General features: G+C 38.5%; 2 protein-coding genes across 2 annotated transcripts in view; one reads left to right on the top strand and one right to left on the bottom strand.

Moving 5' to 3' along the window:
* Positions 1-8,551, bottom strand: part of LOC111600222 (protein scalloped) — a 67,002-nt gene extending 58,451 nt beyond the window's left edge. The window contains exon 1 of the mRNA XM_030223529.1: positions 7,473-8,551. Within this exon, the coding sequence (XP_030079389.1) occupies positions 7,473-7,506 (34 nt within the window). The 5' untranslated portion in view covers positions 7,507-8,551. The remainder of the gene's footprint in view (positions 1-7,472) is intronic.
* Positions 8,552-15,912: 7,361 nt separating this feature from the next.
* Positions 15,913-17,003, top strand: LOC111600200 (nuclear transcription factor Y subunit gamma-like). Its single transcript, XM_023316216.2, has 2 exons — positions 15,913-16,067; positions 16,250-17,003. The coding sequence occupies exons 1-2, from the start codon at positions 16,022-16,024 to the stop codon at positions 16,816-16,818; spliced, it is 615 nt and encodes a 204-aa protein (XP_023171984.1). The 5' UTR covers positions 15,913-16,021; the 3' UTR covers positions 16,819-17,003.
* The last annotated feature ends 25 nt before the right edge of the window (positions 17,004-17,028 follow it).

Below are 17,028 nucleotides of genomic sequence, written 5' to 3'. Positions count from 1 at the left end.
TCATTATCATTATCATTATCATTGTCATTGTCATTGTCATTGTCATTGTCATTGTCATTATCATTGTCATTGTCATTGTCATTGTCATTGTCATTGTCATTGTCATTGTCATTGTCATTGTCATTGTCATTGTCATTGTCATTGTCATTGTCATTGTCATTGTCATTGTCATTATCATTGTCATTGTCATTGTCATTGTCATTGTCATTGTCGTTGTCATTGTCATTGTCATTGTCATTGTCATTGTCATTGTCATTGTAATTTTTCCAATAATGCCTTATGTTCTCATCTTTATCATTAGCGTTTCTATTATATTATTATGAGTTAAGCAGATATAACAGGAGCTATAAAGTAACACAGCTTAACTTTTTAATAATAATTATATTGATTATATTCATTCATAACAGTGAAATTTATTAGCTTTGCACGTCGATTAAACTCGGATCAATTGACATCAATAAAATCCATTCGTATTATGAAAATGCTCTTTAAAATATATTTTCAATTGAAGTTTTAAGCTAAAATGCGGCCACAACAGATTTATTGAAAATTAATTTTAGGAATTAGTGAAGGTTAAATTGAAGTGATAAATAAGTGATAAGTTGAGCTGCAAAGCTTCATAAATCTGCAGAGATTTTTAACAAATATGAAACTGTGAAATTTATGGTATGAAACGAAAATACTTTTAGAATATGCCGATGGTCGCTGAGGAGGTGCGACGGCAACTGGGGGAAAATGGTTTATTTGTTTTGTGGAAAGACTACCGATGTTAAGCAAAGAAATGCTGACAAGTCGTCCCTCCATCCGGATGCTGAGTGCGGGGCTAAATGATAACAATCACAACTTCTAGGCCAGGCCGGGGACAAAGACAAAGCTGCGCGTGGAGGGAGCAGCGACAAAATGCGCCCCTTCGCGGCATACTTGGATTTTTAGTTATAAAAACAAATCGAAACAAAAATAAAAGCGAGCGAGAAAAAGGCGGCGGCCAAGCATTAAATAAAAACAAATACCAAATGAAGAGCGGACGAGCGGGCTTCACATTTTGAAGTTCCAGCGCTCCAAACTGGACGGTGCGAAGACAGTCAAAGGGCGATGCACAGCTTTTGCAAATGACGGCGTTGCGGTACGGGCTAACAGAAGCGAAGGGGGGCAAGGGGCCCAAGGGGGGTGTGGCTGTTTCTGATAGGGTAAAGGGGAGCTGGCTTTGGCTTTGGGCCATTATAACATTGGCCGCAGTACGTCGTCGGCAGGCGGCAAAAATAGCCAAAGCCAACATGGCGGATGTTGCATGGAATTTATTTTTACTTTAAAGTAAAGAATTTTTTGAATTCCTGAACGTTGAAAAATGTTGAAAACGACAAAACAAAGTATGCACGAGTGTGCATAAGAGCAGCCGTGTGTGTGTGTGTGTGAGTATGCGGAGTGTGTGTGTGTATAAAATACTTGCAAGACGTCAGCGCCTGGAGGGGACAGCTACAGCTACAGCTACAGATACAGATACAGATACAGATACTACGTGCGACCGGCCGGCAATTCAACTGAAATGACAGAACAGCTGACAACAAAAGAGGGGACAAATCACACACACACGCCTAGGAGGGGGAGAGCGAGAGAGAGAGAATGCAGAGCAACGAGCGCTTAAGGACGCTGGGATCCCGATATCAAATATCAAAGAAATGTGGCCAAGTTATTTTTTTTTTCGCTGATCGGCAGTTTGTATAGCAAAAGCTGTTGCCAACTATCTGAGATTTGTCTGTCCGTGCGTCTGTCTGTTTGTCTGCTTGTTAGCGTGGCGAGTGTTAAGCTAAACCTTTAGTCAATGCGATCGATTTCAGTTGCAAATACATATCAACCATATATCTATAACTAAGTTTGTTTGGCCCTGAAGGCTGCGGCCCACATGCTGTCACAACCTGCTCAGCTCATGGGAAACTAGCAGTTGCAGTTGCAGTTGCAGTTGCAATTGCAGTTTTCAGTGCAGCAAGTGCATCACATGGCCCTCTTTTGGGGGCGGTGCCGATGTCGCATATGTTTAATTCAATGATGCGTTAAGTCTTCACCGACTCTGTCCTTAGTCAACAGCAACTGTTCCCTAGAAATAGTTGCTTCAAATGGCATATTGCCTAGCAGCTTTGGATATGCCTATATGGAGATGTGAGTAAATAGCTATACCGATCTGTGGATAGGTGGATAAATGTGAAAAATGAGGATATATGGCTAAATAAATATGCGGATGGATGCACACTAATATAAATATACGGATAAATGGATATATGGGTATATAGATATATCGATAGGCGGATAAATGGGTGCATAGTTATATGGATAAATGGATATATGGATGTATGGATAAATAGATATATGGTTTAACGGATGAATTCATGAGTTCGTGAGATGGTTGAATCAATATTAGGATGGATACACATAAATGAAACTATACGGATAAATGGATAAACGTATATATGATATGTGTATCCATATATCTATGTACCCCATTATCGACATGTGGACAATGGGGCACATATATATATGGATACATGAATATATACGTATATTGATATATCGATAGACGGATAAATGAGTTCATAGTTATATGGATAAATGGGTATATGGATGTGGGGATAAATAGATATATGGTATAACGCATAAATTATATGAATTCCTGAATATGAGGATTTATGGGTAATATACGGATGGATACACCATATAAAAATATACGGATAAATGGATAAACGTATATATGGATAATGAGCTACATAGTTATATGGATAAACGTATATCTGGAGGTGCAGATAAATATATATGTGGTTAAACGCATAAATGGATATATGAATTTAGATGGATAAACAAAAATATAATCTACGGATACGTGAAAAAATGGATACATGACTATATGGATATATTGATAAATGGATAAATAGGCAAACGGATACATTAATTTGCTAGTAATGATTATATCATGATTTAGATTAGGTAGTTTCCTAGTCCTTTAAATATATACAATCAAGGGAAGACTTAGAAGAGACGGAGATCCATTGAAGCTTAAAAAACCCGCATCTCTATATACCTTCTTTGTCTCCATTTCTATACCTTCAACAGTATATCATATCTGTGAACAAATTAATACAATTTATTTAAAATGCACTTCGTCAGAGTATAAAATTGTGGCGAAGTCAATGAGCTTTGTTAGTTGGCCGATAACGTTTCTGGGCAATCGACCTTCATGAAAGCACTTTCAGTGGCAAATATAAACAAACATGGCTCAGATAGTACGATTACAAGTGCTCGGACTCGTTTTCGTAGTCGTACATGATGCATGAATGCTATGATAATAAAAAGGTTATGCGAGAACCTCGTTGGCTCGGCGAGACGTCGATGTGTTTGTGGTTCGATAGTTGGGCGGATACTGCAACGATCAGTTTACGATTCGATACGATTCGATTCGATCCGATCTGATGTTATTCAAAGCTGCCAATGGATCAGCTTGACTATAAAGTGTGTACGATTCATATGAAGTGCAATTCAAAGCATTTTCAAATCGATTGCAACTAAAACTTATGCGATTTACGCACATTTTTCGCACAGTGTATCCGAAATATTCATTTCATATTTAGAATTTAGCAAACTCTTTAATTGCGATTCGTGTTTCAGCTACGCTTGCTCAGCTGGCGGAATAGGTAAATATTTGACGAGACAAATTCACAGTGCGGCGTGGAATATGAGTGGAAAAACTATTGAATTGCAGAACCTAAATACAGATTCGAAGTAAAAATAAATTTGTAGAATTTCCTGCTCTAGCAGCAGCAGCAGCTGCTGGCCAGCTCCAGGGATTTGTGGATACCGACAGACAGCCATAGCCCTACAGACATGCGTATGTATGTGGCAAAGGTATGTCTGTATGTAGACAGAGAGCAGTGTTAAGTACGTTTTCGGAAACCCCGCAAGTAGCTGCTGCCACACAAGAGGCAGTCAGGCAAATTATTGCTAAAGAATTAACTGAGAAATAAGAACTAAGTACATTCGCTTGGGTCTTAAGTGGCAAAGCATTTCATTGGACTTGGCCCTATAACCCAAAATTACTTAGCCACCTTTCACTCGCTCGCCCGCTCACCCGCTCACCCGCTCACTCGCCGTCTCTGTCTAACATAGATCTTACATAATATACAAGCAATTTGTTAAACAAATTCAATTAGCTTTTTGCTGCCTGCGTGTGTCGCTTGGTCTCAAGTAATTTGCAAAGGAAAACTCAAATGCAAAGCTGCCACATGGCTGACAGACTGACGGCGTGAGTAACTGACTGACTGATTGACTGACTGACTGATTTGTCAATAAGGCAGTTGACAGTCTGATTGGACTTAGCGCCGTCGCTTCGGCTTCTGATTAGCCTGGCAATACGATGACGCGCCGTTGGGCGAATGTAAACAAATACAATCGCAATTAATTACAGATACTGACGCACACATATACACACACACAGACGGACATCTCTGCTTGTATGTTATATGCTCATTTTCACATTTCCCAACACGGCAGCAACATCATAAAATATCAAAATCGATTTACGGCGCGTGGCGCCAACTGTTTCTGTTTCTGTTTCTGTTTCCATACAGAAAAACACCAAACCTAAAACCCAAGCCCCAAACCCCAAGCCCCAAACCCAAGCCAATACCATCGCCCACGCTCCAGCAGCAAAACTGGAAACCTCAACCGACTCGTCGTCGTCGTCATCATCATCATCATCGGCGTCGCGTTGCCAGCGGCGACTTTTTACAAGTGCAAAACTAATTATCCGAACCGAACGGAGCAGAGCTCCATGAATAATACTGATAAAGCCAGCTGGCGAGCAGGCCCGAGTATTTGGGGGGCAGTGGGCGTTGGGTGTGTGCAGAGGTTTTCAATTTCGTATACAAATACAAATCAGTTGAGCTTGGCAAATAGTCGAGCCCCCTGCGCGCACACTCTCCAGCTCGCTAGCTCCTTGGCGACAAATTTTTGACGATCTCGCGATCTCCGTGGGTGACGCATGAAAATGCTTTAAATGAAAATCTGTTTTCAACAGAAACTTCATCAAAATATCATATATCCCTCGCACACACACACACGCACACACGCACACATGCATACACATGTATAATTTTCATTCATTGTTGTTCAAATTGAAACTTTTACTAATCATAAATATCGCATTACCCATTACAAGGAAATTGCAACAAACTCGGCGATCAGCATCTATATTCAATGAAAGCCTAGTGCTTATTCATATATATATATATATATATATATATATTGTTTATATATAATACAACTTAGTGCATAAAAAATTTATATAAAAATCGAGTTAGTTCAATTTCATTTCATTTTCGAATTTCCTTTTATAAAATCAATTTTCTCTTCTATCTATCCTGGACCCACTGTAACTATGGGCGTGGCAGGCACTATAGAGCATATATAGAGTGTAAACACATGTATATGTCAGTTTGGAACGAGCTGAGGCGCTTGAGTCATATTACTGCTGTCCATTCGCTCGAACGCATCGAATTTTTTGAGCCACAAGCAATAAAAGCTTGGAATTGTTGAATATATAATCTTATAGATCATATGCCTATATTAGGTTACATATTTTTTTGTTTGCGATATTTAATAGCATTGGCTTATTATCGATAAATATCGATGTACTAATTGTCTTCTTAAGCATAACTTAAAGGCCCTTAAGTAAAGTAAAGTAAAGTCATAGATTCAGATATCGAATTTCATACAGCTTGATACTAGGTCATAAATTAAAAAAAAACTAGAATATTTTAAAGGGCTTTGGTTTCTATAAACGTTTGGGTGTGTTTGAAATTGTTTAAATACTTCTTGAAGATTATTCGTTTAGAGCTGAAGTTATGCAATAAGTTCTTATAGTGGGTGCATATGTGTGTGTGTGTGTGTGTTTTTGCTTAAGTATGTGTGGCAACAAGTTACCTAGAATGAGTTAAGCTGCAGTGTTGCCTACTGTTCAGAGCAACGTCTGGATCTCTCTACCTTTCTCTCCCTGCCTCTCTCTCTTTACATAGCCGTGAAAATCTACTTAACAGAATATTAAATGTTAAGCCATTTATGCATTTGAATACATGTAAATTGTAAATTGTAAATTGTGTGTGAAAATTCAACATTCAGCAAGATTTTTGTTAAATTAATTATTTTTGCACTTGTTACTGAAGTAAATTTACAAAATATTTAATTGCATTTCATAATAATTTAATGAATTTGAGACTGCTATGAAATGTGAATCAGATACATACTATATGTATATATATATATATAAAAGTATATATATATATATATATATACATACTTATACTGAAATTTGTGTGAGTTCTTTGTCATAGCTAAAGTTTTATCAAGTTTTTGAGATGCGAGCAAACAGAACTCAAAGTCAAGATGCACTTATCTAAGTTGCATCTGGTGAATGATCTGATTTGATATGAAGACGAAAGCAAAGACTCTGGCCAGACTGTGCCTGAACGGCGTTCCAATTTTAGGCATATCTTATTTAATCTTGAATTTTGAGATAACTCGAATATTTACATTAGTTTATTAGCTTTGGGCTCTGGAGGCGAGCTTATGGATATAGCTCTGATACTATCTAAGTGTGTTGGTAATAGAATGAACTTCAGTCAGAGCTATGAGGCTAGGAAAATTCTAATAAGAAAAACTCAAAAACTTTCCATTCAAAAACTCAATTGATCAATTGAGACTAGCTATAGAGCTAACAAATATAAGAAAATTACGTTTTTTAGTGTCACATTTCAGTTTTCCAATTTGAATCAAGAAATCAATGTAAAATGCTTAAGAATAGCAATAACAGATAGAGATAGGAATCTTATAAGATTAATTTTCTCAGTGAGCTCTGCTAGCTTAGCTTAACAGTCTGGCAACGCCAAGTTGCCAAAGGGAAGTTGAAATTCTAATTAGAATTTAGGAAATTTGTGAAATAAATATATCTATACAAAAATAAGCTCAATTCGCACACAAATTGAAGAGTTTAAGCAATATGGTAGCGCCAGAAGCAACATTTTTTTAAACAACTGATAAACATGCTACATTCAACAAAAGTTCCGTTCTTTTGGAGCGAGCATTACGAATCTGCCTTATGAATGGCTTGGCGCAAGCAGAGGCTGCGGACGGATCGTGCTTTCGTATTCATAAGTTGGCGTATGCACACATATATGACCAGTCGTATCACAGAGATTATCATTATTTTTATTTTCATTTAACTTTTTTGCTTTTCGTCTGATAAGAATGGCCACGCATCAGATTGAGCTGGCGATAGGTGGCGCTGATGTAATGCGATATGCCCGTCGTATATGAATCATCCGACGGCTTTCTGATTAGCCATATTTTGAGCTGGCTTGCGGCTCAGCTACAGTAAATACCCATAAAGCGATAATTGATCATAAATTAATATTTAACGAATTTTCTTCACTTACTTTTGTATAGAAATTTTGAATAATCACAATCCATGTTGTTGCTCGTGTTGCTTGCTGTTTGTTTGTTTCGTTTTGTTGCTGTAGTGAATGTCTAATGTTGTTGTTGTTGCGTTGACATGAAGCTGCCGTTAGAGTTGCTGAATTGATGCGGCGTTTGTTGCTGCTGCTGCTGCTACTGCTGCTGCTGTTGTTGTTGGATTTGATTGATTCACAACTGCTGCATTCGCAATGCTTTTCGCTTTTGCGCCATTCACTTGACAACAATTACAAAAAAAAACCAAAAAAAATAACACTCGCACACACACAAATAAATAAATAAATAAATATGAAATGCCGCAAGGAGGTGGGGTGGGCGAGAGGCGGCTGGTTCTTAGCGTTGAGGGCCGGGTTTCGAAAACTGCAGCGTTGACACGAAAATTTGAAGATTGCCGCCGGCGGCGGTGTAAGAAAAACTGAAATTCGAATTCGAGTTCGAGTTGGAAGCTTCGCAGCTTTCGAGCAACCTTCTGCTGCTGTTGCTGCTGCTGCTGCCGACGCTGCCTGTGTGTAGGTTTTGTTGTTTATTTTTTATTTTTTTGCTTTTTTGGTTGTGCTGTTGCCGTTGTTTTATTGACACTTGATGGGCGCTGCTGCCATGTGTTGGTTGCTGTTGTCGAATTTTGTTATTGTTGCAATTTAATGCCACTTTACAAGCATGTATAACATTGTGAGTTTTTGGTGGCTGTTGCTGCTTGCTGTTGTTCTTGTTCTTGTTGTAGGTTTTCGCTTTTGTTTTGCTTTCATTTACACAGTACTAGTTGATGCAGGTGTTGGTATGTAAAGCACACACACACGCCAAGCACATAAATGCGCTGATGACAGTTGCATATTCTTTGGTTGACTGTCGCCGCCGCAGCACAAATTCTAGTTATGCTGCTTCTTCTGCTTTATTTCGCCGTAAGCATTTCTTTCTTTTCTTTTTATCTCCGTTGTAGTTGGAGTTGCCGTTGGATTTGCCTTTGCCTTTGCTTTTGCCGCTGCCGACGCCTTCGCCTGCGCCGCTTCTGCTGCTCGCGCTATTCTGTTGTTCTTCGTGCTGCTCTTCCGCCTAACTGTTTCTTTATTTGGGCGCGCCTTTTGCTTTACTTAAACCAAATTGAAATTTGAACAACATGTGTTAAGCTTTTATTGTTGTTGTCGCTGCTGCTGCTGTTGCCGTTGCAGCGACGCGTGTTACACGGAGAGAAAAAAAGGCGCGCAATCTGCGGACGATGCTGATGGGCGTATTGTCGCCAATTTGGTTTGGTGCAACAGTTGCGCTGGCGTTGCCGCAGCTTTTAACCACAAACAACAGTCACTGGGTGCACCACACACACACAACAAAAAAAAATTATGCACATAAAAAAACTGTTGTACGACAAATTGGTTTTAGAACACAACATAAATTGGGATAAGAACTTGCCATAGAGCACCAAAAACACACGCACACACGCACGCAGCACACAGTTACTTTATGATATACACTTCTAAGCACATATATGTGTATATATATATATTTATATATATAATTATAATTCGGTTATTCGCGCTTATGCTGCCGTCGCCGCCGCCGTTGCGAATTTAATTTAATTTCTTTTGCTATACTTTATTGTAGTTCTGTTGTTGTTATTATTGTGTGTGTCCGTGTGTGTGTGTGTGTATGTTTTGCCTAACGGCAGTTGGCGGCACGCGCTGACCAATATTTAAGTTCTTTTTTGGTTTTTGTATGTATCTTAACAGATGATTCTGTTTGGGATGCGGTTTCGTATGGGATGCCCTTTCGGCATTTTTCTTAAACGTTTTCCTTACACGCGCCGCACAATGCTCCAGGCCAGAGAGTCAAAGGCGAAATGTGCTTTTAATGGAGACACATACACAGATACATGCGGTCACACACATAGATACATATGTATATATATATATATATATTTATATATTTATTTATATACATACATACACGCATGTATATAAGTTAAACGAAATTTTCTATAGGTATTGTCTAAGCGTATTTGGCTATTTGATTAAAATTTGTTAACTACGTGCTGCGCTTGCTTTCGCATACAAAATGTGACGCCAACACAACCGACGGTATAAACAAAACTACCAATACGAAATTAGCTCAAAATGTATTTCAGGCAAAAATTAAAACAGCAAAAGCGCTCATTGCGCGCGAGTGAGCCGTGCAGCAAAACTGCCAACCTACCCATACACGCATACAGGCACAGGCACACGCATACACACAAACACACACACATAAGCCTAAAGAGACAAACACTGCACAGAGTAGCATACGAACCATGCCCGAAGAGCGAGCCCCAACAGTTTGTTGGATACGCGCGCGAAACATATACACACACAGACACTGTATATGTATATTATACACACATATAGCAAATTTACTCACCAAGTTGGTCGCCACCAGCTGAATGGAGTACATGCCGAGAGCAAAATACGAGTGTGAGCGAGGGAGAGAGACACAGTGAGTTAGAGCGAGAGATGGCGTACGAGAGAATTCTGCCGCTGTCTATACAGCATGGGAGCGAGCGAGTGGAGTGCGCACAGCGCATGAATCAGCTTCCGCTGTTTCTGTTCAATGTTGTTGTTGCTGGTCTTCTTGTTCTGGTTAGCTTGCGAACTGAGTTTCGCTCAAACACGTGTTGTTGCTGGCCCGCCTGTGGTTGAGTACTTTCAGTGAGGTGGCCGTATAAGAGATACCGCTGAACACTTGCTGTGACTCGCTACTCAAAAATTATGTATGTGTGCAAGTATGCTTATGTTTGTGTAAAAGCAGGTTCATGCGTAAGACGAATTTGTGACAATATCTAATTATACAAGCATATAGAAGCTATTTAAAAAATATAATTCTTTTGATAGCAATAAAATAAATAATTAATGCAAAGTTAAAATTTATTTATTCAATAATATATGTATATAGATACATTTCATTTACAATCACACACACTCATGCATACATATGTGCATAAGTTATATATACTATTTAGTTGTATTTTTTTCAAAAATTATAATACACTTAGTGATTGTAGCTTTCGTGAACAACAAATATAGTTATTCAATGATGTTGCTAATGATAATTAAAGATATTGCGATAATCTTGCAGTACAGTGTAAGCGACTTGTCTTTACGTAAATTCACTCAGCCTCCACTTTTTCAATCGAGCGTTTGAGTCAAAGAGAGAAAGAGAGAGCGAAAGAACTGTAAGAAACGAGTGTGCCTGCACGTGCCTGTATGTGTGGGCAGCTCCTGTAAGATACTTATATGCCGATTGCCCGGCTCTCTCGGCGCAGCACTTAACATAAATCACTTTTTTTTGTTTTCTTTTTTTTTTTGCTTGATTTTTCTATTTTGGTTCTATCATTTCATATTTTGGCGCCGGTTCTGACCCAAGTTTGACTTTCGTACAATGCCAAGAACTAAGTGAATAGACTTGCAAGGATTTAGTATTAGTACGGGTAGTATAGAACTGAATGGTATATATATTAATGATCTTAAATATATGGAAATGGTATTGATTAACAAGATATTAATATATAAAACAAGGAAAAGAATTTTTAATTTTCTTCTTTTTCTTCTGTGCGATTCTCAAGTTTTTAACTGACACTCGCCATTCTCTAAATACTGAAAGTGTCAATTAACAAATGTAAGAAACTTTATTCTTTGTTATGAATTTATGTTTGTATGTATGCATGCGTGTGTATGTGTATGTTGCAACATGCATGAAATTAGCGTTTGTTGAACCCCATAAAATTGTCACTGGGCACAGGCACTTAAAATGCACGCCTCCAATGCATTAATTGCCATAAATTGAACCAAAACACACACAAAAACGCACGCACACGCACACACACACACACACACACGCACATATGCACGTATGTATTGCGCCTAGTGGGGTGCAACATGCGATCTACGAATTGAAACAACATAAGTTAAGAGGCAAATGTGTGAGTGGCACTATGTGGGTTGTTGTTGCTGTTTGGTTGAGGGAGCACCGCTTGGGAGTTTGCTCGGCTCGGGATCAGTGTGAGCATCGAACATTGTTGCGCATATTGGCAAAGTTTTGTAATTTGCCGCCATCTCTTTACATGTTGCTGGGTCGCTCAGAAACAGCTGATTGCTGCGCTTTTTCACTCAGTGCGCGAGCGAGAGGGCAATAGAGCGCTCAATGAGCGCATTGCGTGTGGGTTGCCGAGTGGAAAGGGAGTCCGGGGTGCGTTTTTATCGAAGACGCACAACACCAAAAACATAAAATTATGAAATGGCCATAATATTGTGGGCGCACACACACACACACACACATGTAAATCAAGATGGTCGCTCAAAGAGCGCTCTCAACTGGATGATGAGGTACAATGTAGTAGCGGCTGCAGTACACCCCACGGGGGTTGGGATTATGTCGCACAGAGCGCGCGCCTCGGCAATTCAGCTTCGGGCTTTTTTTTTTTTTTAACGACGCCAACTGCGCACGTCGCCTGCGTCTTCGTCGACGTCGTCGTCGTCGTCGTCGTCGTCATCGTCTTTCTTCTTGAGCTCTTGAGCGATTTAACGGCAATCGACTTGACAGTTGTAACTCATTGTCTGCCACTGTCTCTGCTGCTGCCGCTGCCGCTGACTCTTGCTTGACCCAGCCCGCCCACACTGCCCATAACACTCACACACACACATATGAGTGCATATGCGCATGCATGTATTTTCACGCACAGTGGGGCCAAGCCAATGGCAAATGTCTGCTGGCAAATTGAATGCCTTCGCCGATTTGTTCTCGAAAGGTTTAATTTAAATTTTGTGCGCTTTTATTTCTATTTCATTCGTATTAGATTTTGGGCACTAAAAATAATTTTCTACTTCACGCGTGTAAGGGGCAAAACATCATTAGACATTAAGGCTAGTGTGTTGAAAGTGAACAAAACAGCTCAGCATGTGTGCAGACGGACGATGTCGATGTCGATGTCTACGTCTATGTCTATGTCTATGTCGATGTCGATGGCTATGGCTATGGCTATGTCGATCCGCAGTCAGTCTGTCTATATATAAACGCAGCACAAGACAAGACAAGACAACATGAAAACGAATAAAATACGAGTACAAAATTCAAGATGAGATATACAGATACACACACACACACACAGATTCTACATACATACATACATATACATATGTGTGCATGTATGTATATGCGTATGTCTATATGTACGCGTAATGGACAACATCAGGAAAAGTCTAGCCAAAAAAGACTTTCGCATTTCAATGAACGATTCATTCATTTGTATTTACACACATCTTGTAAAGTATTTACCATATATGTGCATATATATGTACGTATATGTGTATGTATAGTAAATGTGACCATACGATATAACATATTTGGCATTGAATATTTTATCATATCATCATATCATAATTTGAAAAGGAAATTGTATGTTCTAGATCAGGGGGAAAGAGAGAGAGAGAGGGATAGAGAGAGGGCAAGAGAGAGAGATAGAGAAAGAGAGAGAGACAGAGAGAGACAGAGAAAGAGAGAGAGAGAGAAAGAGAGAGAGGATGGAGAGATAGATTCAGAGAGAGAGGGAGAGAGTAAGGCAGAGAGAGAGGGAGTAAGAGAAAGAGAGAGTGAGAGAGATTTTTGGCTTTTCAAATCCTCCAACATTTGAAAGCTGGAAGTTGGATGATCCATATCTTTTCACAGTCTTACAGGTAGATTACTTCCGATAGAATCATGGAAATCTTTAGTTTTCTTTTACAGATGCTGAGTTGGTATCATCTACTTTTGCACGTGAATCCTTGTAGAGTCACTCTATGATCTCTATGCCACGCCCATATATATGAATTTTTGCTGATTGTCAAATCGATTGGACGATTTATCGATTATTACTCCATAGAGACTATCGAAGGGGAGAAGTTCCTGCAGACTTTGCCTGTCACTTATAGTAAATATTGCTCCGATGGGGATTCGAGGCGCTCTTCAAGTGCAATTGCTGATTTTTATACAGAAATTTGAATATTTGTAAATTCATCACACATTTTTGATATATTCAAAGTGAATATAAAGTTTGCTGTGCAAAATAGGTAAAACTACGTCTAGCAGTCAGCCATATGACTATATATATGCATGTATATAGTTAATAATACACTTGTTATTGTTGTTGCTGCCGCTGTTTGCTGGGGCAAAAATGTTTTACATTAAATGAGCTAAATGCAGGCACTGTGCACTGATATTTTCCTATGCACTTTGGAATGCTTCATATGACTTTTTGTTATTTTCTTTTCTTTTCTTTTCATTTCGTTTGTTTTTCTTCTTTTTTTGAACCCATTGCAATTGGCAAGAAAACGGGTATATGGGTTGACTGAAGGTGTAGGGCTGAGAGTCGAGCACGATGCGCCTCGAGCTGTCTATCACGTCAAGTATAGAGGCTATACATATTGGATAATCCTTTGCTTATGCTGGATAAATAAATAAGCAGTTTTCAGGGTATCTGCTAGTCGAGCATTGCCGACTAGAGTCGATAACTCTTTGCATATGTTCATTAACGATAAATATCGATAGTTTGAATTGCTTTTCATGCAGCTCGCATATAATTGTTAGGCACATATATATATTTCAGATTTTGACCTACAGTTGAATTAGCCTTTTCTCGGGGTATCTGCTAGTCGAGCATTGCCCACTAAGGTACTCTGAGTTGTGTGCTGTTTTTTTGTTTTGCGCTGGGTGGAAACAGCAACAGCAACAGTTGGAAATCGCTTTGGTATGGGTTCCTTAGACAAGCACATACGTGGTCGTACGTTAGCTTCCAGTTTTTTGAAATTTTTTAATTTTATTACCTATTCAAAGTATTTACTTGCGTGTGTGAGTGCTGGTGCTGTGTGTGTGTGAAATTGCTTTCTTTGTTAGTTAGTTGGCTTACATTAGGCCATCTAAAGAGCACTTTGAAAAACACTTGGAATTTTTCATTGCCAATTACAACAGGCCAACCAAATGCAAAATGCGAAAAGAAACAAACAAAAAAAAGAAAAACACAGGAAAAAAACGTGAATGCATTCCGCGCAGTAACAGACCCTGGAACCCCCTCCCTCAAAGCCCCCGCTCCTCCCCAGTCATCCCCAAGCAGCAAGCGTTTGCCGTCTCTCAACCCCAAACGCTCGTGCGACTTGTCCAAAACTGCGCAAAAAAAAATTAAAACAACAACAACAAATAAATGCCAAAACGAAACGTTAAGAATTTTACATTCAAGATACTTTTATCAGCTGCTGCTGCTGCTGCTGCTACTGCTGCTGCCGCCTCTTCCATGACTGCTCAGCCTGCATTCCCGGCTACAAGCCAACCTGTTACAACATGCAATCGACAGGCCTCAAACAAGGCGGAAAAATTAACGCAGCCTGCAAATGCAATTGCAAATGCAATTGTGAATGTGAATATGAATGGGTGAATGAGTGAATGTATCCAAGCGTAGCGCGAATATATTCCTTCAGCTTTTGGCCATTTGCATTATGGAAAAAAGTAAACAAAAAAAAAACTAGAGGAAATTAACATTAAACATTATCAGGTAAGCATGGTATATATTTATATACATATATATATATATATATATATATATATATATATATATATACACATCTACAACTACCTTCAAAACATAATCATAATATAATCATAACGTAATAAGTTTACGTAATTCGAAATTGGATTTAGCTCAATTTTTCTTCAATTTCTTTCTTCCAATTTTTGTACTTTATATTTAAATTTTAGTTTTGTTTTAAGTTTGTTTTAGTTTATTTAAAATATATAGTTTATTTTAAATATTTTTAAAAAAATTTAATTAATTTGTTTGTGGTTGTGTTGTTAATTATAGAAATCAAATTGTTATGTATTTTTTTTTCAAATAATGAATAAAAAGGTTTTTGTCTTACTAACTTTTCTTTCAATTTTTATTTTTTTAATTATATATTTTTATAATAAAAGCTCTCAGCATCTTCTATAAACAATTGTTTTTAGTTAATTTATTTGCTTTTTTTTCTATTTAATCATTTTTTTAACTTGAAACAAAAAGCAACTGTTGTTCCTTTGAGTTTAATTTTCAATAGATTTAAATTAATAAAAAAAATTTCAAATTTATTTTTAATTAAGTTTTCAAAAATGGTTTAAAATATTTAGCACTGAATAGTTTTTTCACTCAAATACTCATATATTTATTTAAGTTATTTTCAATTTAATAAATAACTTTGAACTTATTATGTATAAACTATATATTTAAGTGAATTAAGTTGCTTTAGGCGCCTAATTCAAGTCTAATTTTGAATATAAACGAATAAATAATATTGATACAAATTTTAAGGTTTGTTTGGCGCCACACATATCGAAAGCAAGCATTACTAGATATATCGAAGTGTTATCGATATTTGGCCCTTCCCCTGACACTTGGCCATTGCGCATCTCTAATGCATTTGTGTATGCAATAGACACATTCGTATGCCAAATCGAAAAGTATTTACATTTGTTTAATTGGTAAAAAATCGAAATGGAAAACTTGGTTTTGCGGCGAGGGACCAGTGCCAGCAGCAATTGTAAGTGGTGGCCATGGCTTGTCAACAATTCGACCAAATTAAACATATGCTGAAGCGCCTTTTCATGCGATACATGTTTGTTTTTTTGTCTCTCTCTCTCTCTCTCTCGCTCCCTCTCACTTCATGGCCATTTGTGTGTATTATGTACATATAATAAAAAAAAATATATGTGATTTGTATAGTCAATAATATGACTGATGAGCAGCTCCAGGAGTGGCATTCAGCGGTTCTAACCGAGGCGCAGCGCGAAAATTATGTGAACCACAATCTGGAAATTGTGCGACATTATCGCACCGAGGCAATCTCTCGAGCGCCTGCCTTCGACATCGAGCGCAATGCCATAGACGCTGCCATCGCTCGCCATGGCTTGTACGCCTCCAATGCTAGCGGCAGCGAGAACAGCGTCTGCACAGAGCCAGTGGCAGCAGCACAGGAGGAAATGCAGCCGCCGCCAATGCGCCGTCCGCGCATGGAGCAGCCGGAGCAGCAGCAGCAGCAGCAGCCGCCGCAACAGCAGCCAAGCATCAACGGCATTGCTCCAACTGGCAGCTATGGTCATTATGTTGCTCTGGCTCATATTTTCTCAGACACATACGCTGCCCGAGGGGAGCCAACGGGCGCAGCCAATAGCAACGCTAGCGGCAGCGCTAACCGCAATAACAACAACAATAACAATGAGCCAGAGGACTCGGAAATTAATGATATGGCGATAACTAAGACCATCGACAGCCTGGGTCTGCGCCGCACCTAATGAGGCGAATGTACACTTAATTATATATTTAAGTATAATATATTTATATATATATATGTATTCGAACAAATTGTTAAACGAGATCATATTGTGCAAGATATTGTTTAGATCGTCTAATGTATATTGTATTTATTAATAGCGTTATTCATAAAACAATTTCCCGGAGAATCGAAAACGAAAAACGTAGCCGCTATATATATATATATATAT

Source organism: Drosophila hydei, unplaced genomic scaffold (genome assembly GCF_003285905.1).
Source record: "Drosophila hydei strain 15085-1641.00,03,60 unplaced genomic scaffold, DhydRS2 tig00000232-arrow-arrow-pilon, whole genome shotgun sequence".
NCBI lineage: Eukaryota > Metazoa > Arthropoda > Insecta > Diptera > Drosophilidae > Drosophila > Drosophila hydei.
This window is presented reverse-complemented; position numbering and strand designations above follow the sequence as displayed.

Excerpts from the sequence above, each read along its gene's own strand:
- LOC111600200 (XM_023316216.2), top strand. The coding sequence starts at position 16,022 with ATGGAAAACTTGGTTTTGCGGCGAGGGACCAGTGCCAGCAGCAATT. Across the intron at positions 16,068-16,249 it reads GACCAGTGCCAGCAGCAATT|TCAATAATATGACTGATGAG; the intron begins GTAAGTGGTGGC and ends TGATTTGTATAG.